This window comes from Eretmochelys imbricata, chromosome 25, assembly GCF_965152235.1.
Source record: "Eretmochelys imbricata isolate rEreImb1 chromosome 25, rEreImb1.hap1, whole genome shotgun sequence".
Lineage (NCBI taxonomy): Eukaryota > Metazoa > Chordata > Testudines > Cheloniidae > Eretmochelys > Eretmochelys imbricata.
The window spans coordinates 17308932-17336816 of NC_135596.1; the positions used below are offsets into that span (position 1 = coordinate 17308932).

At 42.6% G+C, this 27885-nt stretch overlaps 2 protein-coding genes across 10 annotated transcripts; one reads left to right on the forward strand and one right to left on the reverse strand.

Moving 5' to 3' along the window:
• On the forward strand, window positions 1-17176 carry CHERP (calcium homeostasis endoplasmic reticulum protein). 5 transcript variants are annotated; one of them, XM_077805496.1, is made up of 18 exons: window positions 1-156; window positions 423-596; window positions 1600-1781; window positions 2498-2635; window positions 3414-3565; window positions 3960-4071; window positions 4242-4331; window positions 4995-5229; window positions 5430-5608; window positions 6160-6559; window positions 7905-8143; window positions 8947-9080; window positions 9353-9439; window positions 9749-9898; window positions 10525-10641; window positions 11155-11249; window positions 13921-14106; window positions 16066-17176. In XM_077805496.1, the coding sequence occupies exons 1-18, from the start codon at window positions 132-134 to the stop codon at window positions 16101-16103; spliced, it is 2733 nt and encodes a 910-aa protein (XP_077661622.1). In that variant the 5' UTR covers window positions 1-131; the 3' UTR covers window positions 16104-17176. The 5 variants fall into 5 exon arrangements, with proteins under 5 accessions (XP_077661622.1, XP_077661625.1, XP_077661623.1 ...); XM_077805499.1 differs by having other exon boundaries at window positions 16480-17176; XM_077805497.1 differs by having other exon boundaries at window positions 6163-6559.
• On the reverse strand, window positions 17045-27710 carry C25H19orf44 (chromosome 25 C19orf44 homolog). Of its 5 annotated transcripts, none has more exons than XM_077805505.1 (9): window positions 27368-27710; window positions 26217-26262; window positions 25162-25838; window positions 24497-24857; window positions 22408-22484; window positions 21502-21997; window positions 20155-20250; window positions 19871-20037; window positions 17045-17894 (listed from the first exon to the last, which is right to left on the reverse strand). In XM_077805505.1, the coding sequence occupies exons 1-9, from the start codon at window positions 27419-27421 to the stop codon at window positions 17817-17819; spliced, it is 2052 nt and encodes a 683-aa protein (XP_077661631.1). In that variant the 5' UTR covers window positions 27422-27710; the 3' UTR covers window positions 17045-17816. The 5 variants fall into 5 exon arrangements, with proteins under 5 accessions (XP_077661631.1, XP_077661630.1, XP_077661629.1 ...); XM_077805504.1 differs by having other exon boundaries at window positions 25162-25833; window positions 26178-26262; window positions 27368-27385; XM_077805503.1 differs by lacking the exon at window positions 27368-27710 and adding an exon at window positions 26896-27288 and having other exon boundaries at window positions 25162-25833; window positions 26178-26262.
• Window positions 27711-27885: the final 175 nt, after the last annotated feature.

Sequence of the window (27885 nt, forward strand, 5' to 3'; positions counted from 1 at the left end):
CGTAAAGCGCGGCTGCGTCAGTGCCGTAAAGGCTCTACTTGCGGCACTTCCGGCCGGCTGGGCCTAGGGCAGGCCGGGCCTACCCTGGCTTTGGGTCTGGAGAAGGCGCGATACCTCGTCCTCCCGCAACGATGGAGATGCCGCTGCCGCCCGATGGTGAGACCGGCCAGGGGGCTGGACTTGTCGCCACGGCCCCGGAGGCACTGGGGGTTCCTTCGCCGGGGGGCGGGGCAGGGTTTGGGCCTCGCCAAGGGGGTGGTCGGGGCGTGCGAGGCTCACCTCGGGGAGGGTGTGCGGCCTCGCGGGGGGTGGGGGTAGCGGAGGCCCGGGGAATTGGGGTGGGGGCCGCGTGGCCTCAGGGAGGGGTGGGGGCCTGAGTAGGGCTGTGGCAGGGCGATGACGTTTCCCTCTCCCCGCCCCAGACCAGGAGCTGCGGAATGTCATTGACAAGTTGGCGCAGTTTGTGGCGCGGAATGGGCCCGAGTTCGAGAAGATGACGATGGAGAAGCAGAAGGAGAACCCCAAGTTCTCGTTCCTTTTTGGGGGCGAGTTTTATGGCTACTACAAGTACAAACTGGCGCTGGAGCAGCAGCAGTGTGAGTGTTGGTGTCGCCAAAGCCCTTGGCGGACAAGAACAGATGTATTTTAACCATCCGCTTGTTAAAGACTTCACAGCTAGTCTGTGACAGAGCTGGGACTAGACCCCAGCAGCCCCGATTTTCAGCCCCCTGATTTAACCACTCCCTTTGTATAGCTGGGAATAGAATCTAGGAGTCCTGGCTCCCACCCTCCACACTTCCAGTGAAGAATAGTGTATTTTAAGCTGCTTTTGAAAGGAAGCTTTTGATTTTGGGGGGATGTGAATTTTATATTTTATAAAAAAGGAGGACTTGTGGCACCTTAGAGACTAACCAATTTATTTGAGCATAAGCTTTCATGAGCTTCATTGGATGCAGTGAGCTGTAGCTCACGAAAGCTTATGCTCAAATAAATTGGTTAGTCTCTAAGGTGCCACAAGTACTCCTTTTCTTTTTGCGAATACAGACTAACACGGCTGCTACTCTGAAACCTTTATATTTTATATAGCTCAGCCCAGACTCTCTCGTCTAATGTTTTGTCCTGATGCAGACAAATCTTAGCTTGAAGGTTTTTTTTCTAATCTTTTTTGTGGTTCGTGCTCAAGCAGTCGACTTAGTCCTGTGCATGCAATCGCTCGTACTCTTTATACTGTAATTGTAGAAAAATTAAGCCAGTCATTATGGAAAAGCTGATCTGGCATACTTTAATGGTATTATTAAAATGTGAATGAGAATTAAGCATTTGCAACAGATCCAACTTGGGTTGTCCAGAGTCCCATTGTTAAATAAATACATGTTAAAAATCATGTTGAACTATAATATGCTGGAGCTTCAGATTTTGGCTAAGTATCCAGGAATGTGCATCAGTTTGATTGATGTTTGTTTTATATTATAAAATTATGTAAGAAAGAGGTTGAGTTTGGTTTCTGGAGCTGACAGGGTGCATAAGTTGTTTAGGATATTGGTGTAAACAAACGGACCACTACTTATGACTCTTACCATGAACATTTTTTTCTGGTAGTGCTGTGCAAACAGACTCAAGACACAGAGGCCACTGCACAGATCCAGCCATTGTCACAGCCCTCTCTTCCGCCAGCTGCAGCTATCCCAGCTCCACAAGGAGCTCCCTCTGTGGAGGAACTTATCCAACAGAGTCAATGGAATCTCCAGCAGCAGGAGCAGCATCTCCTTGCTATGCGACAGGTAGGCTCAAGATCAAGTACTAGCTTTACATACACTGGACTGCCAGTGACAGCAGTCCACTGTGTGCGCACAAAGATTTGGAGTGAAGGGAATCTTGAGCATCTTGCTTCTAGCTAGTGGTAATTTAGGGTAGCATGGGAGGAGACATGAGCCGGCATCACTTTGCATATGGTGTCTCCTGCAGAACAGAAATGATAACCTGTTTAGAGCAGAGACACCCAACCTTTGTTCAACCAAGGACCACATTTATAACTTACAAAGAAAGTGAAGGCTACACTCATCTTGCATAAAATTGAAAGGTTGCAGCTGTGACTTGCAGAGGCTTTCAGCATGCAGCAATCCATTTTTTATCTGAATGGTGGTTTCTTGGATCAGGGTGAAACATTGCATGCAGGAAACAGTGGTTTTCATGGGCCACAGCTCAGTATTAAAGATGTGTTGTATTACATTGTAGAATTCTCCGGGTGTGGACCTGGATTATGTGCTGAGGTCCTTGCTTGGTTTCTGCTAGATACTGACAAATACAGGATTTGTCATAGGGAAGCAGGTGGACAAGGGGTTAGTGACAGCCAGCTGAAACGTAGCTGTACCTGTGTCAATAGGAGTAGAGAATCTTGGTCTCCGTAGAGGGCTTCCTATGACTAGGAGCACCTCCGATTTATTTGCTGAGTTTTGTATCAAAAGGATATTGCCAATACTAAAACAGTCTTTTTTAGGAACAAGTTACATCAGCGGTAGCCCTTGCAGTTGAACAACAAATGCAGAAAGTCTTGGAGGAAACCCAGCTAGACATGAATGAATTTGATAACTTGCTGCAGCCAATAATTGACACATGTACAAAAGATGCAATCTCAGTAAGTAAATGTCTAAGCTCACCCATATGTTCTGTTCCTGCCTTTGCCGGTAATATACTTGTGTGTGTAACGTGCAGTTTTAGGAGGGTGTGATTGCATGTAAATAGATCAGACTGGTGGTGTTCCAGCTGTGAATGTCATCCTCTCTGTTAATACGAGTGATTCCATATGTTTCCTGTTCTGCTTATGAACAACTCATCAGAGTTTGTTGACTGCTGTTCAGTAAGGAAGGCAGTTTACAGTCAGGAGTGAGTGGGACTCTGCTTGGGGTGTTGGGGCAAGAGATGCGGGCTGAACTACCCTACATAGGGAGACTAGATCAGTTCCCAATTCACAGTACCATTGGGGCAGCTAATTTATAACTCTGATGGTTTGGAAGTCTGATAAAGATATCCACAGGGGGAAGAGAGAAGCCCAGAGCAACAAATCATTTGGTCTGAGGCAGTGAGCAAAAGCAAAATGGGATGGACAAAGCCCCAAAAGATGGATGAGAGGAATTAAGTCTGCTGGACAAAATTCAGTGACCAACATCTTCTTAACCCAAACAGCTGTTAAGTGTCATTACTAGTTTGAACATGGTTTGTGACCTCTAACTGCATTGTATACAGTTTTAGTTAACTGCTTCTTTGTTTAGTTGTATAGTATACTCAATAACAGCTGTTACATGGGAATTCCCTTCCTTGTAGTTTCTTGCAGACTAGTGATCTATTGCTTTATGAAATCCATGCAATGTGAACAAGTCAGATTAATTTAAAATATTTTAAATTGGTTTTCAAAGGCTGGCAAAAACTGGATGTTTAGTAATGCAAAGTCTCCTCAACACTGTGAGCTGATGGCTGGACATCTGCGAAATCGCATAACAGCAGAAGGGGCACACTTTGAGCTTCGGTTACATTTAATCTATCTAATCAATGATGTGTTGCATCACTGGTAAGATTTAAAATGCATTCTTTAACTTGTTGTTCTCATGAGTTTAATAGATAGTCATGGGTCTCTCTGCTAGAAAATTTGTACTTTGCCTGATTTGGCACAGTTTTTTTTATCTACATAGTCCCATCATGTCTAGTGACTGTAGAATGATGTCTATAATTGGTGCAAGCAGAGTGGTGGTAGAGTAAGAACTGAATTAACTTGGTCATTGTTGTACATTGTTTCCAGCTGATGCTGTGTGGTTAAAAATGTAAAGTATCCTATTCATTATATACAAATAAGTTACTAACCATATACGTCTGTATTTGGATGAGACACTTGTGGGTGGGTATTGCTGCTCATTTAACAATATAGTAAAAGGCTGATACTTTTTTTCCCTCCCTCCCTTTTATAGCCAGCGGAAGCAAGCACGAGATCTTCTGGCCGCTTTACAGAAGGTGGTTGTCCCTATATATTGTACTAGCTTTTTAGCTGTGGAAGAGGATAAGCAACAGAAAATTGCCAGAGTAAGTAGCTGTTTTAGGTTAGCTTGAGCCTTATGTTTCTGTTTTCAATGCTGGAGAAGTCCTTGTGCCTAGTTTATAAAGATGTAGCTTACTGTACCCTAATGTTGTTCTGTCACTGCTGTCATGTGCTTAACAGTATTTTTTTTTTTTTTTTTCCTGGGTTTGTACAGCTCCTTCAGCTGTGGGAGAAAAATGGCTACTTTGATGAATCAATTATTCAGCAGTTACAGAGCCCGGCTCTTGGACTTGGCCAGTACCAGGTTAGCCATGAGAGAAAGTTGGCCCCTCATTATAATTGCATAATAGATTGCGGACATATTTTTAAGTGCTGAATGCAGTAACTCCTCTTTTGTGAGATGTAAATAGTAGCTGTCTCTTTGTTATGAACTTCTATTCTGCTGCAGTACAAAAATAATGTAATACATTGTTCTAAAGTTAAATACGGTGGGGCCATTTAAAATATAGCATATAATTATACTGTTCTGATTAGGCCTAGTTTCTTCATCCCTTCACCCCATCAGCTTCCTCATCTCTGGCCCTGATTCTGCTCTCTTGGCATGTTTGTTGTCTTTACGCCCACCCTGGCTCTTTGCTTACTTCATTCTCTTCTTTCTTTGGCTGCTGTTAAAGTTTTTTATAGTACCATCTGCGTCTGTGGTTAACCTTTGTTAAGTCACCCAAAATGAATGCTGCTAATTGCCAGCTTTTAAATAAGGTAAAGGGAAATACAGGAGGGATTTTCCATATAGCATCTAGTAAATCATAATGAGGGTTTGTGATCTGAGTAGTTTCAATCTCTGAATCCCTCTAGGAAGAGGTGGATACATTACTGGGGGAGCCTGTATGAGCAGGGATGGTGTCTATTATGGCTGCACGGTAACTTCTTGAAAATGCTGATCTTAATTTGTGTCTCATCCCATCAGGCAACTTTGATCACAGAATATGCATCAGTAGTGCAGCCTGTGCAGGTGGCCTTCCAGCAGCAGATACAAACCTTGAAAACACAACATGAAGAGTTTGTCAATAGTTTAACACAGCAGCCACAGCCGCAGCAACAAATTCAAATACCACCACTGGAGAGTGAGGTAAAATCGACACCCCCGCCTCCGGCTCCAACACCTGCTGCAGCACCGCCTGCTGCTCCAGTCAGTCAAGCAGGTATGATTGCATTCTCGGGACTTGTGTGTTACAAGCTAACGGCTGTCAGCTTTCCTGAAAGTTTACCAGTTGTCTTGATAATAGGCTGCTATTTAGACTGACTTGTCATCACGTATAAGTTGTTTGGGCAGATACTGTCTATTTTTGTTTTTACAGTGCAACAAAGGGTGGCTTTTACAAGAGTCTCCAATTTATTTCAGATGATGGCAAATCTCAGCTTCCTCTAGCTGCTTCTGCAGAGTATGATGCAACAGGGGCCGGGGTGCAAGATCCTGCAGCTGCTGGACCGCGTGGCCCTGGGCCTCATGATCAGATTCCTCCAAATAAACCACCCTGGTTTGACCAGCCTCATCCTGTTGCACCTTGGGGTCAACAACAGGTACCAAACTTGTAAATGTAGCTATGGTAAACACTGGGGTGTCCAATAATTGTCATATTGTGAAAATCATCACACAATTAGGAGCTTGGTGAAAAGCTGGAAATGTTAATCCAGATTTTAAAATATCTGGAGTTTTCATAGTCAAAAGAAAGCTAAATAGCAAATCATTAATCGTATTTCACAGTTGTCCTTCTACTGCTTTTCCTTTATGAGCATGCAGGTGCTCCCTCTGGGGTTCAAAGCTCTTTGGGCCATTACTCTTATGTTGTGTTAAGAACAGGAATCCTGGTGGTAGATATGCTGATCAGTGACAAATCTTTTCTTACAGTTAATGACAGGATTGAGAAGAACACTTTAGCTTTTCCTTCAAAATTCTCCTTTTCAGTTTGTCCTAACTTTTAGTTGCAAAGCAGACTCTGTACACAGATGTTTGTTCCCCCTCCTCTGTGCACATGTAGTACTTACACTCTAGTTAATAATTTAGAAATAGACTGTTTTTATTACATTCTTTATATTTATAGCCTTATGACCAACCTTCTTACCCTCACCAGCAGGGACCTCCACACTGTCCTCCATGGAATAACAACCATGAAGGAATGTGGAATGAACAGAGAGACTCAGGATGGAATAACCAGCGGGAGACCCCTTGGAATAACCAGCCAGATCCTTCTTGGAACAACCAATTTGAAGCACCATGGAACAACCAACATGAGCAGCCCCCATGGGGAGGGGGCCAAAGGGAACCTCCATTTCGAATGCAGCGGCCACCCCACTTCAGAGGCCCGTTCCCTCCCCATCAGCAACATCCCCAGTTCAATCAGCCCCCACATCCACATAATTTCAACCGCTTCCCACCTCGCTTCATGCAGGATGACTTTCCACCTCGCCATCCCTTTGAAAGGCCGCCTTATCCTCATCGTTTTGACTACCCCCAAGGGGACTTTCCTCAAGGTAAAGTGGGTACTGAGGATGCTGACGATTGCTGTTTTAAAATTAATTAGTTCCTTGTGATGAGAGCTTGACATCAAAGGAATGGGATAGCCCTTCCTGGAAAGCTCTCACCCCTCAAGGGCTCGCATCCCTCGCCACCTGCTGCTATACACCTTAGTTTTAGAGTTGTAGATTTCCAAAGCCTGAAGAGTCTACTGTGATCATCTAGTCTGACCACCTACATAACTCAGGACTGCCGTGAATTAACTCTTGCTTCAAGTCAAATTGCTGTGGTTGAACTAGAGCATATCTTTTAGAAAAAATGTTCATTGTTGATTTAAAAACTTCCAGTGATTGAGAATCCACCACAATGCTAAAATTTCTTTGAAATGTATTGGATGAAGCCAACATCATGTGTGAGTAGGGAGAGTAGCCCGAGCAATAGGAGAGAATAGAGAGCTAAATCCAGACAAGTTGCTCCATCTTCTGAATTCTAGCAGGGAATTGGAGAGACACTTTCTTATTAAATGTAAAGAGGGTGGGAGAGAGCCTGGAAATGGTAGAGACATGTTTTTTACTTCATGTTTAATAGTATTCTGCTTCTAATGAAAGTGAGAGACTACCAGCACCGGCTAGAGTTGGGTTAGTCATAGTGCAGGCTTTCCCTCCAGCATCTGTCTGCTCATTCTTGCCCTGCAGCACCCTCGGCTGTTCCAGGCTGGATCTCCCATGCAGCACTGTCAGCGTATTTCACAATGGCCCAGTTGTGTGCTGTATCAATCCTGGTACACACAGCCAGTATTTTTTGTCCATTATGGGTAATGCTGAGATCATTCATTGCCTTATTTTAACAGGAACATTTTCTCTCCTTCCTTTTGGAATGCCCTGTTAACAAAGCACTTGCATGTCATGTCCTCCTGTGAAACCACTCCCATCTGTTTGTCTGTGCACGTTGATAAAGCTTGCAAGTGTATTGCTTTCGAGATGGACTGCAATTGTATTTTGAGCCTTTAGAAGTATAACCCATTAGTGCCTCCTTTGTTGAATGCAAGGTAACCTGGTTTTGAGAATAGAGACTTTCATTCTAGCACTTTCCAAACTCAAGGTACTACAAAGCGACAGGGCCTTAGTTTTTGAAATTTTGCTATTGAAAATATGGGTGGCTGGTATGCTAGGGAGGGAGAGAGACAGTAAGTGCTTCATGAGTGAGCACAGACCTGTATCCAGTGTCTTCTCTTCCCTGTAGTAGTTATTGAGCTCTCCTTGTAGTAGGATTTTTTTTCTCTTAGAGTAAATGTATGTGGTGAGGGGCATCTCAATTAGTTGTCCTCCTTCCTGTCTTCCCCTCTTGTCCTTCTCTGTGCAGAAATTGGACCACCTCATCATCATCCTGGGCATAGATTGCCTCATCCTGGAATTGGTGAGCATCCTCCTTGGGGTGGGCCACAGCACCCCGATTTTGGGCCTCCTCCACATGGATTTAATGGGCAGCCTCCTCACATGCGGAGGCAAGGCCCCCCTCACGTAAACCATGATGATCCCAGCCTGGTGCCAAATGTTCCCTACTTTGATCTTCCTGCTGGACTTATGGCTCCACTTGTGAAAGTAAGTTGCTGAAATGGAAGCTGGGCAGAAGGGTTAAAAGATCAAACTCCCATGATCAATTTTAGGGACAGTTTAAAATTAACGCGCTATTTATTACTTCAAAGTAGTGTGCTTTGTGCATCAATCAGGATTGACACAGGGGACATTTCAGAAAAGCAGCTAGCTAGACTATGAAGAAAGAAGACACTTCTCAAAATGTTAAGTCCCATCGATTTTAAAGTTTACCATAATTTTAAAATCAGTTGCACATAGTGATTTATAGGAGTGTGGAATCAGTTCCAGTTGCTGGCCAGCTATGTTTGGTAGCTGGTCTTAAACTCTTTTCTGTGAAGACTTTTGTAATTCTTATCTAATACAAGTGAAGAAAACACCAGAAAATAGACTGTAGGGAACATACTGGCTGCTGTGGGATGGGTTAAATTGGTATAATTTATATAGTATTCTAGATTAATTAATAGGTCTCTTATGTGTCTAAATTCTGTTATTCCTAGAGCATATCACTGTTTCCCAAGTCTCATGCCAGAAGCTTGGATATCATGGGGCTGTATAGACTACAACTATGTTTTATACACCTAGGAATCCCAGCTAACGTGCTGCTAACTTTAATGCTGCAAATGTCACTAGGTTTTTGTTTTATACTAGACCCAGTGCTTGTTTATGGTACCGGCCAAAGCCTTATTTTTAGACCATTTTAAACTCAGAAATGCAGTACAAGACGTCTAAGCAGTTAAACTTTCTAGGCATATTTATCTCTTTAGGTAGTCACCCCATGACTTGAAAGCCATCTGTTTTGTTTCTGACAGCTTGAAGATCATGAATATAAACCTTTGGATCCTAAAGATATACGTCTTCCACCCCCAATGCCCCCAAGTGAGAGGTTGCTGGCTGCAGTTGAAGCATTTTATAGTCCACCATCTCATGACAGGCCTAGAAACAGGTAAGAATATGTATAGCCAACAATATGGTAAGGAAAATGCCCTGCCCTGAGAAGCTCTCAGGGCCTTTAACTTGGTTCTGCTAATGCTGAAATAAGTACTCTAAGTTACATTTTGAACTTCATCCACTCCAGTGTGCTGGCTGGTCTCCTACTGAGAGCATGTGAGACCACTTTCCCCAGGCTCCCTATTTTCTAAAAATCCTGAACTCGTCTATTTGACAAAAGTGAGCTTTTCCCATATATTGACTCTGTGTGTGGTTGATATCTTGCAGTGAAGGCTGGGAGCAGAATGGGCTGTATGAGTTCTTCAGAGCTAAAATGAGAGCTAGACGGAGGAAAGGTCAGGAGAAGAGAAATAGGTAAGAGTTCCCTTAAGTGCCTTTTGCCATTCATTTAGACTGTGCTACTGCTGCCTTAATTAGACATATAGTCAAAATCTTTTTGACAATGTGCTGGGGCAATAATTATGTCTAAACTTTCTGGAGCTTGATTTATTTAACATATAGAAAACCGCATACTTGCCACCCTGGCAGGCTTTGGCTTCACTGAGTTGTCAACAAAATTTCAGGATGTTTAAATTTTAGTTTAATTGAAAGTACATGTTTGCTTTTTATGCAGCTTACAGGAATCTTACTCTGGTTTCTTGGTATTTTGTTATCCCTATGCAGTGGGCCATCTCGATCTCGCAGTAGGTCTAAAAGCAGAGGTCGTTCCTCCTCACGATCCAATTCAAGATCTTCAAAGTCATCTGGCTCCTATTCAAGGTCCCGATCACGATCCTGCTCCCGATCACGATCCTATTCACGATCACAGTCCAGGTAGGGTGAAGCAAGAGCTCATTAGGAATTATGGCTAGCTAAATCTCCTAAAATGCTGGATGTGTGCCATTATGATCCTTCACAACAGCCCTTTGGAGGTAGGGCAGTAAATATTCCCAATATTACTGATGAGGAAAATGATAGAGAGGTGAAATGAGTTGTCCAAGGCAATGCAATGAGTTAGTGACAGAGCTGTTAGTTGAACTCAGAAGTTCCTGACTCCTGACCCTGTTACTTTAGACTGTGCTCACTTTGCATGTTCAAAAATCTCTCGAAGGTTGAGAATGCAGGGTTTCTCTCCAGAAAATGGAAGATTCTGAAACTTAGCTGTAGGATTTTTGCTTTCTTCAGGAAATCTTAATTAGTTTAAGGCACCAAAGGTCACAAGGTTTTGTTCAGGGAGATGAATATATAGAATGCACCACACTGGAAGCTGTGTACATGAAATAGTATATCAGCATTTCTGTCCATAAATTCTCCAGATCTTAGATACCTTTTTAAAAATACTATTTCATTAATGTCACAGGTGAATTACAAAAGCTAGGGAACCAATGAAAAAGCTATATATTGCTATAATCCTGTGCATTAGAGAAAGGTAACTGACTTCACACACTCTTACTTTCCAGAAGCAGGAGCAGGTCCCACTCTTCTCGTAGTCGGTCACGGTCAAGATCAAGATCAAGATCTAAATCTTACTCCCCGGGAAGGCGGCACCGGTCCCGATCTCGCAGTCCCACTCCTCCGTAAGGCTTTCCATTGGATTGAGTTTGATGTACTCTCTGAGTGGGATGAGGTTGGGCTAGGACTTTTCTGATAGTTTCTGTATATTAATCACTTAACGAATTGGGTAGAAAAAGGCAGTATTCTTAGCTGATCAAACCATAACTTGAACAAACTGCGCAGTCATGTCATATATACATGGAGAGAGGATAAAATGACTTTGTAGTTCCTGGTGATAACTAAAACTTGTGTTTTAAAACACTGCATAAAAAACCCTTAATTACATAACATACTCTTGAGAAAACCATGGTATCTGATATCCTTGGTATCTGCTGCTGCGGTGGGGAGTTGCATAGAATGTGCTGCAACAGGACTCCTTGTGTCTTGCCTTTCCAAAGGTTTATATCTGGCCAGTTATGTTGATTATAGAAGTTTAAACAATACATATGCATAAAAAATAAGTTATACGCAATATGTTTTAACACAGTGAAATGTTAAAATTCTAATGATAAATTATAACTTGTATTTTCTCTTAGCTCTGCTGCTGGTTTAGGCTCTAACTCCGGGCCTCCTATACCTGATTCAAGACTTGGAGAAGAAAATAAAGGGCATCAAATGTTAGTGAAAATGGGTAAGATTTATTGTCTTTGATTGAAATAATCATCCTGGGTTCTCCCCCAAATAGAACCTTTCACAAAGCAGGGAGGAAAAAAAAAAGCAGCCTTCTGACTTTAGGACACAGTGTTTTACACCTTACTGCGGAAGGTCCTTGCTCTCCAGGGTTTCACGTACTGTATGGGTGAGAGGCTATAATGTAATTTTTATGGTGCCCCTTGGCTTGGACTCTTCTGCCTAAAGATAATTTAAGTCACGCTCTTAAAGAGTGTAGACTTCAGAAATAAAGCCACGCTGCATTCATAAATATGTGGGCCAAACTTGTTCTGATCCCCCTGTTAAAGTTGTGCAAGCATTCCGCTGATTAGGATCAACTATATTGGATAACTTTTCTCTAGATGACAAGCTTAATTGTCACATTGGAAAGGCAGCTACTACGTTCAGCCCACAGATAAATGTGAGATAACAGGAAACTATCATTGAACACCAAGACACGGGTCTGATAGATGTGTGTTCTGAGCAGACTGCTGTGTGGCTACTAGATGTGTGTTCTGAGCAGACTGCTGTGTGGTGGAGAGACCTGGACCAGTGACAGCAGGTGTCGGAGAAGGCTAAACTTTCCACAGCCACTGTCTTTTGCCATATTCTAAATATCAAGTGGGAATCCAAAGTTCCTGACACTAAAGTACTTGAGAAAGCAAAACTGCCAAGTCTAATCGCTAGTCTCAAACACCGACCTCTCCATTGGCTTAGTCACCTGCAGCGTATTAACAATGGATGCTCCAAGGCCACTAGGCTGACCTAGGCTCAGGTTCAAGGTCATTTGCAAGAGGGACTTGAAAACTTTCAACATCAACACTGCAAGCTGGGAAGCTGCTAGCAACAGGTCACACGTGGAGGGCTGTGCTGCATCAGGAAGCTGGAGGCTGAAGAGAAGTAGCTAAGAGAGAGGAAAGCAAAGAGCGAAGAGGAAAGACCAGCAGATCTGAAATGCTAGTAGTGTGCTGTCTTCATCTTCTGGCCCTTTGTCTTACGCCTGCATTGTTCATGGAAAGACTTCAAGGATTAGACATTTTAGCCACTCATAATGCTGCAGCATGACATACACTAACTGAACTACTTTGGTGTTTACACCATTCTTTTGAGAGGGATGGTTGCCATATATATCTGTATAAAGCACCCAGGACTAAATGCATTTCATATAGAATCATGTAGGGCCTCAAGGTCATCTAGTCCATCACCATGCTGAGGTAGGAGCAAGTATATCTAGACCAACCATGACAGGTGTTTTGTTTAACCTATTCTTAAAAACCTTCAATTGTGGGGATTTCACAACTTCCCTTCGTAACCTATTCCAGCACTTAACTATCCTTATAGTTCAGAAGTTTTTCCTAATATCTAACTTAAATCTCTCTTGCTGCAAATTACTTCTTGTCCTATCTTCAGTGGTCACGGAGAACAATTGATCACTGTCCTCTTTATAACAGCTCTTAATGTATTTCAGATGAAGACTGTTAATGTGTAGGTGAATTGTGTGACTGTAGGCCTATTGCACCCAAGGAGCTCTGAAAATAACTGGTACCCCCTACAATCGTGAGTGCCTGAGAGAAGGGATTGAGAGGTCGTAACTTCCCTGCCTTTGCTAATAGTAAATGAAACCAGCCATGCATTTCATTGTCCACCTTATTTTTGGCCTTGGTTGCAAAAGGCTGAGACTGGGGTAGGTTGTTTTGGAGCTTCTGTTGTAAACTGTTTCATCTTACAGCCTTGTCAGAAACAGTATTAACACTGTTTTATTGCAGCTCTTTAAGTACTTATATGGCCACTATTGTCATAATTGATAGAGCCACTCATACTAACAAATTTATCCTGACTCACCCCTTGTAAGGTAGAGAAGTACTACTAATAATCCCCATTTTACAGATGGGGAAGTGAGGCACAGAGAGAGTAAGTGACATTCTGAAGGTTGCAGAGGAAGCCTGGCAGAGCACAAGCTTGAATCTAGAACTCCTGAATCCTAGGCTAATGCTCTAACTGTTGGGACTAACCTTCCTTCTAACATATTAGAATGCCAAATCTTGCAGTCCTGCTCTTGACTGCTTCATGTGTAATAATTTTTTAGTTGGAAATACAGACCTCTCCTTCTAATGATTATCTACTTTCCTCCTCCCCAAACTGTCCTGCAGCAGGCAGTTGTTCATCAGTCACTCATATAGGTTCTAAACTGGTTTTATGCACACCTTCATAACAGGGCCAGCTTAAGGCAATACAGGGCCATAGTCACCTTGTTATACACCCCCACCTGCCAGTCCCACTACCATGTTGAGTGGTAGTTGAAGGGCCCTCATTCCCTTCCAGAGAAGCAGGGGGTATGCCATGGGCGTGGCAGCAAGGGGACTCCCCACACTAGGTACTTACTCCAGTAGACAAAATATATCTGATGGTTGAGTGGGAAGGTGGAGCCCACTGCGCTCCTCCTCACGCACACAGTGGTGTCAGGTGGTGTCAGTGCCTCCCATTCTCCACAAAGCAGCAGGTCTTGAGATGAATGGGACAGTTCATCCTTCTCAGAGCTATTGTTTCAGGCTGTATCAAGCTTCTTGTACACTATTTCTTCACTTTTGTTTCCTGTACAATTCACACTACTGAATTTAATAACAAGATGCTCTCCCATGTCCTTTTTATAGGATGGAGTGGATCTGGAGGACTGGGAGCCAAGGAACAAGGAATCCAAGACCCAATTAAAGGAGGGGATATCAGAGATAAATGGGATCAGTATAAAGGAGTAGGAGTTGCACTAGATGACCCATACGAAAACTACCGCAGAAATAAAAGTTACTCGTTTATTGCACGCATGAAGGCCAGAGATGACTGTAAGTGAATGTTGATGGACAATCTAAAAAGGTCCTGTGAACCCATTGTAGTTAATATAATAGCTACTTTAGCCCACTTGGCAAGGGTTTCCCTAGACTTTAAAATCCAGTGGAGGTCGCATAGGGAATCAAAAGATTAAGAACACAAATCAGTTTTATAATTATTTTATTATTATTCATTTTTACATTTCTGGGTAAGTAAATGCCGCTCCCTGAATAACCCCAACACTTTTTCCTTGGTAAGAGCTGTTGTCACACTACATTACTCCTGGGGACATTCTGCACCAAAAAATTAAAAAATTATGCACACAATATTTTAGAATTCTGCAAGTTTATTTTTCAAAACAACACTATATAATCACACCAGTTTCAATTATTCTGGTAATTTATTTCAAAATATGTGTCAGCAAGTATGTCTGTAACAATACAGGTTTCAGAGTAACAGCCATGTTAGTCTGTATTCACAAAAAGAAAAGGAGTACTTGTGGCACCTTAGAGACTAACCAATTTATTTGAGCATAAGCTTTCGTGAGCTGTAGCTCACGAAAGCTTATGCTCAAATAAATTGGTTAGTCTCTAAGGTGCCACAAGTACTCCTTTTCTTTTTGTAACAATACAGAGATGCACAGAAAAGGAGCAGAGTTAAAGAAACCCCTTTGACAACCCAGTTCCTGTTTCTCTGCCCTCTTCCCGCCCGCCCCCGGCCCTGCAGTGCCCAGCCAGGGGGCCAGATACCTGCACCCACTCCCCTCCCGGAGCCCAACCGCAGGGTCCCCCGGCCCAGATACCTGCACACCCCCCATCCAGAGCCCAGACACTCCCCCCTTCCCCCAGGATCCAAAGGGAGAAACAGCCTGATGCTTGGTCCCAGGCTTGCATGGAGTTTCCTGTGTACCTACCTGCCACTGTCTCCTTCCCTTAGGGCATGCTGGGAACTGCAGCTGCTAGGAGCCCTCTAGCTCCCTCCCCCTGGTAGTGTCTTCTGTGTGTGAGCTAGGCTCTGCCAGGTCCAGTGGCCCCTAGTGGCAGCCAACAGCACTGCAGTCCATTTATGGGGGGAAAGGAAATTCTGTGTACACATAAATTTCTGCAAAATTGTGCAGCATTCCCCCAGGAGTACTACATACAGCTGCTCTCTCTTTTGGAATACTTGGTTAAAACTGAAAAGACTATTGTAGCAGGAAAGAACTATGCATTTTCTAAATTTAATCTGAGTTGAGCGTTATTTGCAATTTGATGTGCATTTTTAATTAACCTCTTCTTTCATTCCAAGTCAACCCCACTTATTTCCCTCCTCTAGAAGCCATGTTTTGGCTGTGGGGTGGTTGCTAGGCAGTTTGTTTTTTTTAACCTTCAGGAAACTAGATTTTATCCCTAAACTATCGGGGGAGGATGGCTAATGGCTAGTAGGGCAGGAGGAAAGGATGGGTTTGTGGGTACTGGGAGGCAGGCTGGCATTCCTGCCTGGCTTTGTCTATCCAGCTGTGAGCTGCTGTTCTCAACACCCTTACTGTTGAGTTCTGCTCCTTTCCTAAGGACCAGAACCAGAGTGGGTAGGCACAGCACAGACCTGAAGTAGAGGCTTAGGAAAAGATGACACAGGTGTAACTTACAATGGTCTTTGCCATTGTGAGTGGCACTCTGTGTGATGGAGAGCCTCATTTTGAGAATGAGGGAGGGACAGGAGTTGTAGGGGTTCTGAGTGACAAGTACCCTTGCTGAGTAAAGATTCACAAATAGCAATGGGGAAAACAGTAAGAGGGACATGCTTTGGGCAGGCAAAGTCACTTCTGGCCATAGCTCTATGGCTGTGTAACAGTCTACCCACCCCACCCCCAATAAAATGTGGAGAGAGAACCCATTTTGTGAATGGAGCCCTCATCCTAAACTGCATTACTCTTCAGACAGAACTGAGACTAACTGCAGAATGTGTAAGAACTTTTTTCCCTATTGTTTCAGTGAAGCGTGAAACCCAAGACCCTCCACCACCTGAATAAGACTCCCTGAAATCTGAAGAAAGATGTCTTGCATCTTCTGCAAAAGATTAAACTTAATCTTGTATAAATCAGGATTAATGTCTGGAGGAAGTGACTTTAAATCTATGATGGAAAATGGAAGGCTATGACATGTATTCCAACATTTGTTTAGTGCTTTAAAAAGGCCAGTCATTTCTGTTACATGTCTAGCGAGTTTAAAAATACCCATTTATTTTGCAAACTTTTAAAAATTAGTTGCCCCATTTTATACTAGAACTAAACCCCTGCCAAGCTATCCCTGCTCCAGGATTGTGATCCACTCATTCCTGTGGAATACAGCTGTTACTTGTTATGGTTCTATGTCTCTTGTTCCATAATGTATGTTTTTCTCTCAAAGGTTAATTCTATTTGAAGTGGAGGGGTTGCTGCCTTGGGAGCAAGTCAGACTGATGCTGAACAGTGTATCCTAATGTCTAAATGGGGAATGAAGCACCTAATTCCAATACAGGTGACCTATGAGCACTGTATGAGCTTATTAGAATCTACTACACAACTTAAAGCCCCTATGCACCACCTGCTGCAATCACAATTCTATTCAGAATGTAGAATGTTAACTGTTTTAGCCACTCAAGTGCTCTAAGAGACGTTCAGTGCTTTGTAATGAAAGGCATTCTTTAAGCTTTTTATATTTTTGTATATACCCTTGAATAAAAAGCTAAAACTAATTCAGTAGAGAAGACTTCATTTTCCCCACCCCACATTTCTAAATATGAAACATTCTTGGAAACCACCCTGCCTACAAAATACCCTTTTTTGTAACTGAATTCTGTTTCCAGAGACCACCAGCTACAGATGTTAGACATCCTTACACTGCACCTCCACTGCAGAGGTCTGCCGGATGGCAGCCTCTTCCAGAGCCATTTTTACAGTAAAAACAATCTTCAAAACCATCCAGTCCAATATGGTAAATCAACTTGTTTTAGATTTATTGTAGCTGTGAAACTGTAACTGTCTGTGAATCAGCAAAAGACATGTATGTTACCAACTTGTGAATTTTACTGTTTTGCCTTCAAATAAACACTTTTATAAAACTGCCTTTAGCTTGTTTTTCGAAAGTAAGTGGGTTGCCCTTACCTAGATAAAGTAGTATCTTCTTAACTTTGTCTGGAATTCACCTTTATTTTTAAGAGTAGGTGTTCTGAAAATTTTTTCTATAACAACTTGAAGACAAAATTATATCCATACACAGTTTGAAATGAAGCAGTGCACTAACTTAATATGATTGATATTCTTTCACTTTCGGACTCCTCACCTGAACAATAATGGAGGTTTGCTTTTTTTTTTAACCATATCACCACTAAGTTAAATATGCAGGTCAAGTTCTGATTTATAATGCAACAAACACTACATATAATCCTTTGTTTCTTTGCTTGCTAGGTTTAATGTGCTGTTTCTTACTTAGCACATTTTAAGTCTAACTTACCACTGAAGACATGTAGGTAGTTAAAACTAATATTTGCTGTAGTGATAGGCTACTTTCTTGTTCCTGAAGAGCATGTACATAAGGATAAAGTTTACAGATGGTATGAATTCTTACCACATGCAAAATCAATTCAGTAGCAGTATCTGCCTTTTCTACAACAGTTGAAAATCTTATTTCAGTTTGAGACTTGCAACTGAAAATCCCACTTGTGAAAGTAAATCTGGTTATTCATTATGGTACGCTCAAAGCAGCTACTGCTCTTTCATTTTCTGAACTTCTTCCAATGCTTTCTCAATTGTCAGAGGTGGGGATTTGTGACTCTTGATGTACTGCAAAGTAACAAAAGATTGGTTAATACGCAAATGCTCAATCAATGCTGAAAATAAGATAAGTTTGCCTCACAACACTTGTGCCTTTCTATACCAAGCAACAGGAGCTGTGGTCTCTATCCAAGCTGGTGGAGTGTGGCAGAGGAAGCCTCTTTCTTGTGTGTTTGGTGGGTGCAGTGGGGTGAGAAAGAAGTTTGTAAGTATGTTCTTTGGAGTAGGAACTATTTCTCTGTATAGCATCTAGCACATTAAAAAACTCAATCAGAACACTAAAGTGCTTGACTTTGCAACCACAGTTAGGAAGAGCTGAAATCAGGGGTGCCTGTGCAACCTTAATGTAGCCTATTGTGCATATGCATTAAAATCTTTAATTACACTTTCTACAGCTTCCCCTTCCCCATCCCATTCCCTGTGCATTGAGTTAGGCAGAGCTCTGTAGTGAATACAGCTGTTTGAGACCCTGTGCCTCATTTATTGTACAATGTGGAAGGTGTGTAGTGAACAAGGAAGATGACTGCAAAAAAGGGTAGTCACAGGGTTAAGGCAGTCAAATGATGTCCCATCTTTCAGAGTTCTTGTGTGGCTTTTGGCAAATCTCTTAAACCACCTGTTTTGGTTTAACTGTATTCCTTATCCAGCTTGAGACAGCTGGGATACAAGTTACAGGAATGCTGAACACATACAGCTACAAGTGATGTCAGTGGGAGATGTGCAGTGACTAGAACATGAAATACTCAAAAAAACCAAAACAGGCTCTTGGTATCATAAATTGGGCACCCAAAATTAGTGGACCGTTCACAAGTTTGGTTTCCATTCTCCCTATGTAAAACAGAGAAATTTCACCTTGCCTCTCAGAGCTGTTTTGAAAAATTAATGTTTTAAAGTATTCAGCTACTAGGGTAGTGAGCACTGCAGAGAGGATCAGAAGGAAGATTTATATTCAGGTGTAGGGTTTGGATGGTGAGTAGTAAAAGTCTGGGATCACACATTCAATAATTAAAAAAAACTAGCAAGTTCAGTGAGTACTGTCTATTCTGTGCACTGAATGAAGCAGGAGTCTCATGGAAAAAATGTAATTAAAGAGCATAATGCTTAGGCACAAATGACCTGAACTGAAGTTACAGCAGCCTTAATTCTGGCATTCCTAACCTGACTGCTTCACTTTGCAATCTTAACAGTCTTTTACCGGAACTTTTAGTTGCAATGTGCATGTATAAGATCACCTGCTTGGGTTCTGGTAAAAGGAGCCAGACACAAATAGTTCTCTGCAGGATCCAGTGGGTCAAGACTGCCTTCCAGTTAAGGATTAGTACCATGCCTTAAATTAGTGGGAGAAAATTGGTTCTTCCAAGATGAATGCTATGGATACTATAGGACTTGACCTATGGTAAAGAGTGGCTTTTGAGTTGCTAGATAACACTTAAGTGTTTAAGCTTTTGGTAAGCAATGTAACTATCTATTCCTACAAACTCAAACTTTTTCTAATTTAGATACAACAGTTAAGTAAACTCTACTTGTTAATCTAATGGGGGAACAAATGGTCCTGGAAACAGTTATTTCTTTGCTACTCTCTTCCATAAACATTTATTCTCTTGCCTAGACCCAGTTTATATAACACTGGAACTGTCTTCTGCTCCAGACTGGCATTCTCGACATGCTATTAAACTCCACAGCCCACCTGTCCCACAACTGTGTTTCTGCATATCCAGTAGATTAAAAGCCAGGGCTCGTGTTAAGGGGTAACAAGCAGGGCAATTTCCCAGGACCCTATGCCACAAGGGGCCTCATGAAGCTACATTGCTTGGGCTTCAGCTTTCTGCCTTAGGCCCAGAAACTCTTAATGCCAGCCCTGCTCTGGTTTGTTTTGGTTGACCCCGTGAAACCAGCTCACACCTCCCGGGGGCCTCAGATCCCCTCTACCCACATTGAGAACAGCTGCTCTAGACAACACTCAGTTAGTACTCTGCTGCAGTTACCTCCTTAACTTCTGCCAGTGTGTGATATTGAAATGTCTCATTCTCCAATGACTCCACAAGTGATGTATGAAGATGGTGGATGGTCTCCACGAAGTGCTGGGTCAGTATCAAGTGCTGTTTTAACAAGTCATTCAAAGCAAACACTGCAGGACTGTATGCTGTCAGGGCTACAAGCAGGAGGGAAGAGAACAAGTGCTTTGAGTGTTGTAATGTGTACAGTGAATCCTGAACAAGTAAAGTACAAGGACAACAGAATGAGTATTAGCTTCTTGCTTTTACAATACCTTCCATGGCATCCATGGTGACAACGTGACTGGCAATAGGTACCGGATCAATATAACTGCATCCTAGAGCTGGGCCAAGGATTGCTGTGCCATCCCCTATGTATAGGATAGAATCTTAGCATTAATGTTTCTGATAGAGTATTTCAGAACTAGAAGTATGCAGCATTCCCCTTTTCAGAAGTCTGTGTAGAATTTGTGCATAGCTTTAACCAGAGACTTGTACCAGTCCACATAGAAGCTGAAGACCGCTGCTCATGTTATGCTACTGTCTTATTGGAGATGTCACCCTAGTATTTGCCATGGTATGGGAAGTCACCATTTTATAGAAAGCTTCTGACCCTAGAAATGGCATAGGGAAGTGCTCAAGCACCTCAGTGCAGAATAGTTGTTTTCAGATGTACCTGCCTAGTTTTTGTTCTACTTCCTCATGCCTCCTGAAGAGCCCTAGCGACCCTCAACCATTTACAGGCAAGTGCCCTCCCCCCCGAAAGTCTAGTTCACGCAGAACTTCAGCGCTAGGCAGCGAATATTAGGAGAATCAGACCTAGAATCCTTCAGTTCAGGGCCTGAATGGCAAAAGCCGCTGGTGCTTTTTTACTTTTAAAGAAGGGGACAGTCCTGGGTTGAAACAACTACCTGCAGAAGCAGTACAAGAATCAGCTGCTTGACCTTTGTCACTGAGCGCCTGGCTCTTCACTAGGAAGTACATTCAGTTTAAAGGGTTCTACAGTGGTAGGGTCGCTTGAGCAACATATTTATTTCATACCTTAGTTAAAAAATTCCATTTGAGGACACCATCTGAGTATTATTCCAAACCCCACTGTCTTACGAAGGCCTGTGTAGGTTCCAGTGCCCCTCAAGGAAGTCAGTTCCATCCCTCTGCTGCCCTTTAGCAACAACAGTTGGAGGTGATGAGATGTACTATCTGGTAATGGGAGTATCTTTTGTACAGATGGCTGAATGAATATTGTGACAGATTAAAAGGGATCTTTCTGATTAATTCAGGATATAGTACCTGAACTAAAAACTACAGCTAGGCAAATTCAAACTGGAAATAAGGCATAAGTTTTTAACAGTGAGAGTATGTAACCCTTGGAACAATTTACCACAGGTTGTGGTAGATTCTCCATCACTGGCATCGTTTAAATCAAGATGGGATGTTTTTCTAAGTGATCTGCTCTAGGAATTATTTGGGGGAAATTCTATGCCCTATGTTATACCACAGCTCAGACTATGATCACAATTGTCCCTGCTGGCCTTGGAATCTATTAATAGAGTTAAGACAACTATTTAGGATTAGCACTTGAATCCTAGAAACCCCAAAACTTTAAATCAATGTGAACTTACTCTTTGACCAGTGATAGGAGAATGGAGAATCGGTTGTCTGCACAGCCATCTCTTTCACAGTCACTCTGCTTACTGTCTCATGCCATTTTTTGTTAGACTGAGGCGATGAGAGTGAGGGAGAAAGGTCTTTTCTGGAATACATAGAGCTGTTAGACTGCCCCACTGTCATTTCAGACAAGGATTTTCTGTCTGTAGTCTCAGATACTGGTAGAGACAGAGATTTTTCAAAGTCTTCAGAATATTCTGAATTAACAGTGCTCTCCTCAGGTCCTGGAAACACTTGTCTAACGCTAAAATAGTCTGTAGAAATTCCACTTAAAACCTCAGAGATTTCAGCTTCAGTCATGATTTCCCCTTCCGTATCATTGTTAGAAGCAGCATTAGTACTAGTTAGGACACTCACCACTTTAAGGGGGGTTTGGTCATTATTATTCACAGGAAACACATTTGGTTCTGAGTCCTTGTTTGATTTTTTTTTTATTTGAATGTCTGTCTCCTGTTAAAAAAATTCCAAGAGTGGAGTCTCAGCAATACAAGTTGGAAAGGTTAGTTATATTTCTACAACGTTGTACTACAGTATAGATCACTTATGAAATATTAGCCTTATTGGTTGCTACATACTTTGACCAGACTTATGTTTTCTTAATAGGAAATGAGTAACGTTCCCTTGAAATATTACCAAGAAAGGTAAGTCTAACTAACAGATAATGTGTAATCTACTAAAAGAAATTTAAAACCCAGTGAATATAATCTCAGACAGTGTAAATCTAATTAATTTGCTTTCTACATAATAGGTCTAGGTAGATTATTAGAAGGTAAAATGGAAGCTGTTCCCTTCAAAACATCCATCTTCATTTAACACATGAATACAAATTCTCCTAGATAATGTAAGGATTTACTACTTACCATTTGTTTTAATGCTTCTCTATCACCAGAAACATTTGGATCCAAGTCATCAATGCTCAAAATATTTAATCTGAAGTCTGCAATTGAATGACAAATGGTATCACAGCAGGAAAGTTACCTTACGTATTCCTTTAAAGGAGAAAAGGCCATACATTCAATACTGTTTTCCTGATTTACATATTCACTTATACAGATCAAGAAAGTTTTACGTGGTATTTACTTCAGACCCTCCATGCCCTATCTATTAAGATCTTTTGTACTTTACAGTTTTCTTGAATTGGAGGATTTTTTTTAAGAGAGATAATCCAAGCACTGATTAAGTTAAATCAACTGGATTCATAATGCACGCAGATTCTCTTGTTTAATGTTGTCTAGTGATGATATAAGAAAGCTATTTTTAAAAGTTCCATAAGACTGGTCAGAATGGTACTGTGGTCTGTTGTTTAGAACGGGACTAAATCTCAGAATTCCTAGGTTCTATTCCTGGCTCTACCTTGTAATTGTTGTTAGAGTATGGACAAGTCACTTAACCTCATTGTGTCTTATTTTCCTCCATTTAACATGGAGATAATACCTTTTTGCTCAATGGGGCGATGAATTTGCAAGACTTAATTTATGTTTGTAAAGTGCCTGCCTGCGTAGCTTGAAATGAAAGGCAATATAAATTTTACTGTATTACCATCAGTAATACATCACTAAAACAAAGTTCAAGGTAAGTCACTGTTAGGACTCCAGTCCATAGTGATGGTGCAGCTTGAACCATAATCCTGATTTCTTAAATACAATTGTCAACAATTATTTGAGCCAAACCAGAGCTAAGCATGAAGCTGCAAATGTAGACATGGACAAACTGTGTTCAGCACTGTAAATTATGCTTGTCTAGACTTGCATCTTTACCAATTTCTGACAACTGTGCTCAGTAACAGTTTAATTCTGCAGTGCAGACAAGGCCTAACCTAGATTCCATTGGCTTCCACAGGCGTGTCTGTGAGCTATGATTTATTTTGACATGGTTATAACCAAGCTTTCCTCACTTGTTCATATCATTAAGCTAGAGGTCGCGCACTTTATTTCTTCTGTAGACACAGGTCGTTGCACACACCAGGGACTTCTTGAATTCCTCCATTTCCCCCACAAGCTTCCCATGCTTCTCTCATCCCCCTTTGTTTCAAGGACATCCTGCAATCCTCTCCCTCTCATTCCAGGGATGCTGTGTGCTCTTTCTTACCATGCCAGAGGCTCTGTGTGTTCCCTCCTTCCTGTCTCCCATTCTTTCCCCATCCAATGCCAGGGTCTCTGTGGGCTCCTTATTTTCCCCTTCTACCCAGGCCCCCTATTTCACTGTGTGCCCCCCCACATCCCCCTCCCCATACCACTGTCCCCCATTTCCACACCTGCCAGGGTCTCTGTGTGCATCCCCATTCATCCTAGTGCCAGGGTTCCTCATTCCCCCCACCCATGCCAGGGGATCTGGGTGCAACCCCATTGTTCCTGATCATTCTTATTTCTTTTCTTTCTGTTGGGAGACAAGTCATTCAGGTTGTCAACTTTTAAAAGAGAACTAGAAGATTGGGCAGAGATGAGATGGGGGATATTGTTATGTTGGAAGATATCAATGGCTGCCAACAACTTGTTCTTTGATCTATAGACAATTACAGAGGTGGTTGAAGCTGCTGGGTCTCCTAACCAGACAAAAGGGACAACATGTTCCCCCCATTTTCCAATTTTTACCAAAATCAATAGGATTTCTGCTCATTGGTGCCTAGAACATTCTCTGAAATTCTGAACTAATCAGCTGCAGTATTCAAAAGGTATCATGTTACAGACAAAGAGAGAAATGCCATCAGATTGATTGTAGGACCTTGCTTCCTTCAGCCAATCAAAAATGGGGGGGAGGGGAAGGTTTACATTACATTACATTAGAACAACATTGCTCAGAGCAAATCTCAATCCCTTTGACAGGATCTAGAGTTCTGTAGGATAAGTTTGTTGAATATGATGAGCTCTAATTTAGTTTGAGCGTCCATGGATTACATCAAGTCTGTTCAGAACATAAGCAGAAATGTAAAATGAACTTAGAAAAACTCACCATTGGAACTGTCACTGGTTGCATTTTCTGTATCTGCTGCTTTTGAAAACAACTCATCCAAAGACTTGATTTCACTCCTTTCAGACAAGGACACCTGACTTTGTTTGATGTGGTTCGTTCTAGGTGAAGTGGTCTCTGCAAAGCTGTCTTTTATTGAAGTTGGCAATTGAAAAGACATACTAGTTGGTCTTTGCAAGTTTCTACTTGGTGGAGAGGGAGTTTGTGGATTAATTCTATCAGAGGTTCTTTTCTGAGAACTTCTGCTAAGTAGTGAAGGAACACTAAATAGATTTGTCAAAGACTGTTTTTTGGGTGGAAAGGATGTTCTTGGTGGACTCTTCATCTTGGACTTCATGAATAACTTGAAAAAGAGATTTGTCATTACTTTACCTATTTTCAACCTTTACTAAAAGGTTTACTAACAACTTTTACTTTCACTGAAATTAAAAATACACTATATTGATAATGAATAATCTACCATTCAGAATGCTAAATAGAATAAGTAGTATGTCAATTGACCATTAGCTCTCATCTTATAAAAGTAGATTACAAATACTAGAAATTAAGTTGTTACAGTGTGTTAATTTTCTATAAAGTGATCTGCCATTTTAAAGTGTAATTTCATAAAATGTAATTAACAATGTCTAACCCAGTAAAATTGTTACCTTTCTGTCAGGTTTAGAAAAATTGGTGACATCCTTCTGGTTCTCATTTTCACTGGAAAACTCCAAAGAGCTCCCTAGTAATTGTCTCATTTCCTCTTCATCACTATCTAGACCAAGTTGTTTTCTAATTGGCACTTTGTTTTTTGTTGTCTGGCAGCTTCTTTTCCCCTTGAAATGGGCTTTACTCAATGTCACATTTTCCTTGACTGTGTCATTTTTCTTCAGATACCTGCTACCTCTTGCACTCTCCTCCAGGCTGGATCTGGCTGATAAGTTCTTTTCATCCGAAATCTTCGGGTCCAATCCAGTATCAGAAAAATCCATCTGCACCTTTCGGGTCATGATCTTGCTTTCTATCTGTGCTAGCTTTCTCAGAACGGCACTTGACCTCACCTTTGAGGCTGTATCCAGAGTTTTTTTTGCAACATGCTTGTTCCCCTCCTGCATGGCACAAGTATTCTGGTTCAGCTGGTTTCTTTGTGCATGCTGCTTTTTCTTTAGGAATCTGCTGTGACTAAACTGAGTTTCCACGAGGCTCTCCCTTTTAAGGTCTTTGTTTTTGTCAGTTTCCACCCTTTCTGTGTTGCCTATAGAAAGGGTACTGTTAGAGTCAGTAGGGGCACTACTATGTTTGGACATGGTGAGTTTTTTAAGGTGAGAATCCATGTGTCCCTGTGGAAGAATTACAAAAGGAGGAGGATGAACAAAAGGTAGGAATAAATGGTAAATTTTCAGAATGGAGAGGGGTAACTAGTGGTGATTCCCAAAGATGAGTCCTAGGACTAATCCTATTCAACTTATTCATAAATGATCTGGAGAATGGGGTAAACAGTGAGGTGGCAAAGTTTGTAGACGATACTAAACTGCTCAAGATAGTTAAGACCAAAGCAGACTGTGAAGAGCTTCAAAAAGATCTCACAAAATTAAGTGATTGGGCAACAAAACAGCAAATGAAATTTAATGTGGATAAATGTAAAGTAATGCACATTGGAAAAAATAACCCCACCTATACATACAATATCATGGGGGCTAATTTAGCTACAGCTAATCAGGAAAGAGACCGTGGATAGTTCTCTGAAGACATCCATGCAGTGTGCCGCTCTGTCAAAAAAGCAAACAGGATGTTAGGATCATTAAAAAAGGGATAGAGAAAAAGAGGGAGAATATCTAATAGCCCTTATATAAATTCATGGTATGCCCTCACCCTGCATACTGTGTAGAGATGTGGTCGCCTCATCTCAAAAAAAATATACTGGCATGAGAAAAGGTTCAGAGAAGGCCAACTAAAATAATTAGGGGTTTGGAATGGGTCCCATATGAGGAGAGATTAAAGAGGCTAAGACTTTTCAGTTTGGAAAAGAGGAAACTAAGGGGGGGATATGATAGAGGTATATAAAATCATGAGTGGTGTGGAGAAAGTGAATAAGGAAAAGTTATTTACTTGTTCCCAAAATATAAGAACTAGGGGCCACCAAATGAAATTAATGGGCAGCTGGTTTAAAACAAATAAAAGGAAGTTCTTCTTCACACCACGCACAGTCAACCTGTGGAACTCCTTGCCTGAGGAGGTTGTGAAGACTAGGACTGTAACAGGGTTTAAAAGAGAACTGGATAAATTCATGGAGGTTAAGTCCATTAATGGCTTTTAGCCAGGATGGGTAAGGAATGGTGTCCCTATCCTCTGTAGTCAGAGGGTGGAGATGGATGGCAGGAGAGAGATCACTCGATCATTACCTGGCATTGGCCACTGTCGGCAGACAGGACACTGGGCTGGATGGACCTTTGGTCTGATCCAGTGTGGCCGTTCTTACGATCCCTTGTTGATCAGACACTACTGAACCATGGGAGATCTACTGCTGATTTCCCGCATGATCTTAGCAAGACATTTAATCTTCCTCAGCTCCCATTCTCCATGGGTAAAATGGGGATAGCAATATTTCCTTCCTCTACCCTGTGCCTGTCTTCTCTATTTCAACTATAATCTTCTCAAGGCAGGGACTGGTCTCTTACTACGTGGACCTACGACAACTGCCTCGTGCAACGGGTCCGTGCCCTCGTGGGCCTCCAGGCGCTTCCCTAGTACACACAACAGGCACGACCAAGCCTGAAGCGACCGCGACCCAGCCCCTCCCCTGCACCCCGCACAGGCCACCCAGCGCCGGGGCCGATGCCCCAGCAAAGCCCGTGACGGGAGCTCGGACCCCACCTGCCGCCCCGCCCAGGGGCTGAGGTCGGGTGAGCGCAGCGCTTCCCTCCGCATCCCGGCGGCTGCCCCGCGGGCCCAGGCTGCTGGAGGCGGCACCGAGTCTCCCGGCTCCCGCGGCCTGCGTCCCTGGCCTAGAGAGGAAGGGGTGGGCTCCGCGCCCGCCAGCGGCCCGGCCAGGGCCACAGCTCCGCACTCCAGCCTTGTCCGTATTCCTTCGGCATCCCGGCAACACCGGCCCGCGGTGCACCGACCCCTGATTGGCCAGCCCGCCCACGGGCGCCGCTACCGTAGCGACGACCTTTCATCACCTAACGCGAACCAATCACAAAGCCTTCTCTCCGGGGCGCCGGCGCGCGGCTCAGCGCAGACTACCAGTTCCGGCACACATTACGGCCGGAAGTGGGCGGGCCGGACCGGCAGGTGGTGCCGGACAGTCCGCGCTCCTTCACGGCTCTAAACCAATCAGAGCCCTCTCCACCAGGAGGCGCGAGAATACGAATCAAACAGCGCCAAACTGG

What these genes read in the sequence shown, in the direction of transcription:
- CHERP (XM_077805496.1), top strand. Translation starts at nt 132, where the DNA reads ATGGAGATGCCGCTGCCGCCCGATG. An exon ending in ATCTCCTTGCTATGCGACAG is followed by an intron (nt 1,782 to 2,497) that starts GTAGGCTCAAGA and finishes AGTCTTTTTTAG; the next exon opens with GAACAAGTTACATCAGCGGT. An exon ending in CATGACAGGCCTAGAAACAG is followed by an intron (nt 9,081 to 9,352) that starts GTAAGAATATGT and finishes GATATCTTGCAG; the next exon opens with TGAAGGCTGGGAGCAGAATG.
- C25H19orf44 (XM_077805505.1), bottom strand. Translation starts at nt 27,421, where the DNA reads ATGCGGAGGGAAGCGCTGCGCTCACCCGACCTCAGCCCCTGGGCGGGG. An exon ending in TTTCTAAACCTGACAGAAAG is followed by an intron (nt 24,858 to 25,161) that starts GTAACAATTTTA and finishes CTCTTTTTCAAG; the next exon opens with TTATTCATGAAGTCCAAGAT. An exon ending in GAGAAGCATTAAAACAAATG is followed by an intron (nt 21,998 to 22,407) that starts GTAAGTAGTAAA and finishes TTTTTTTAACAG; the next exon opens with GAGACAGACATTCAAATAAA.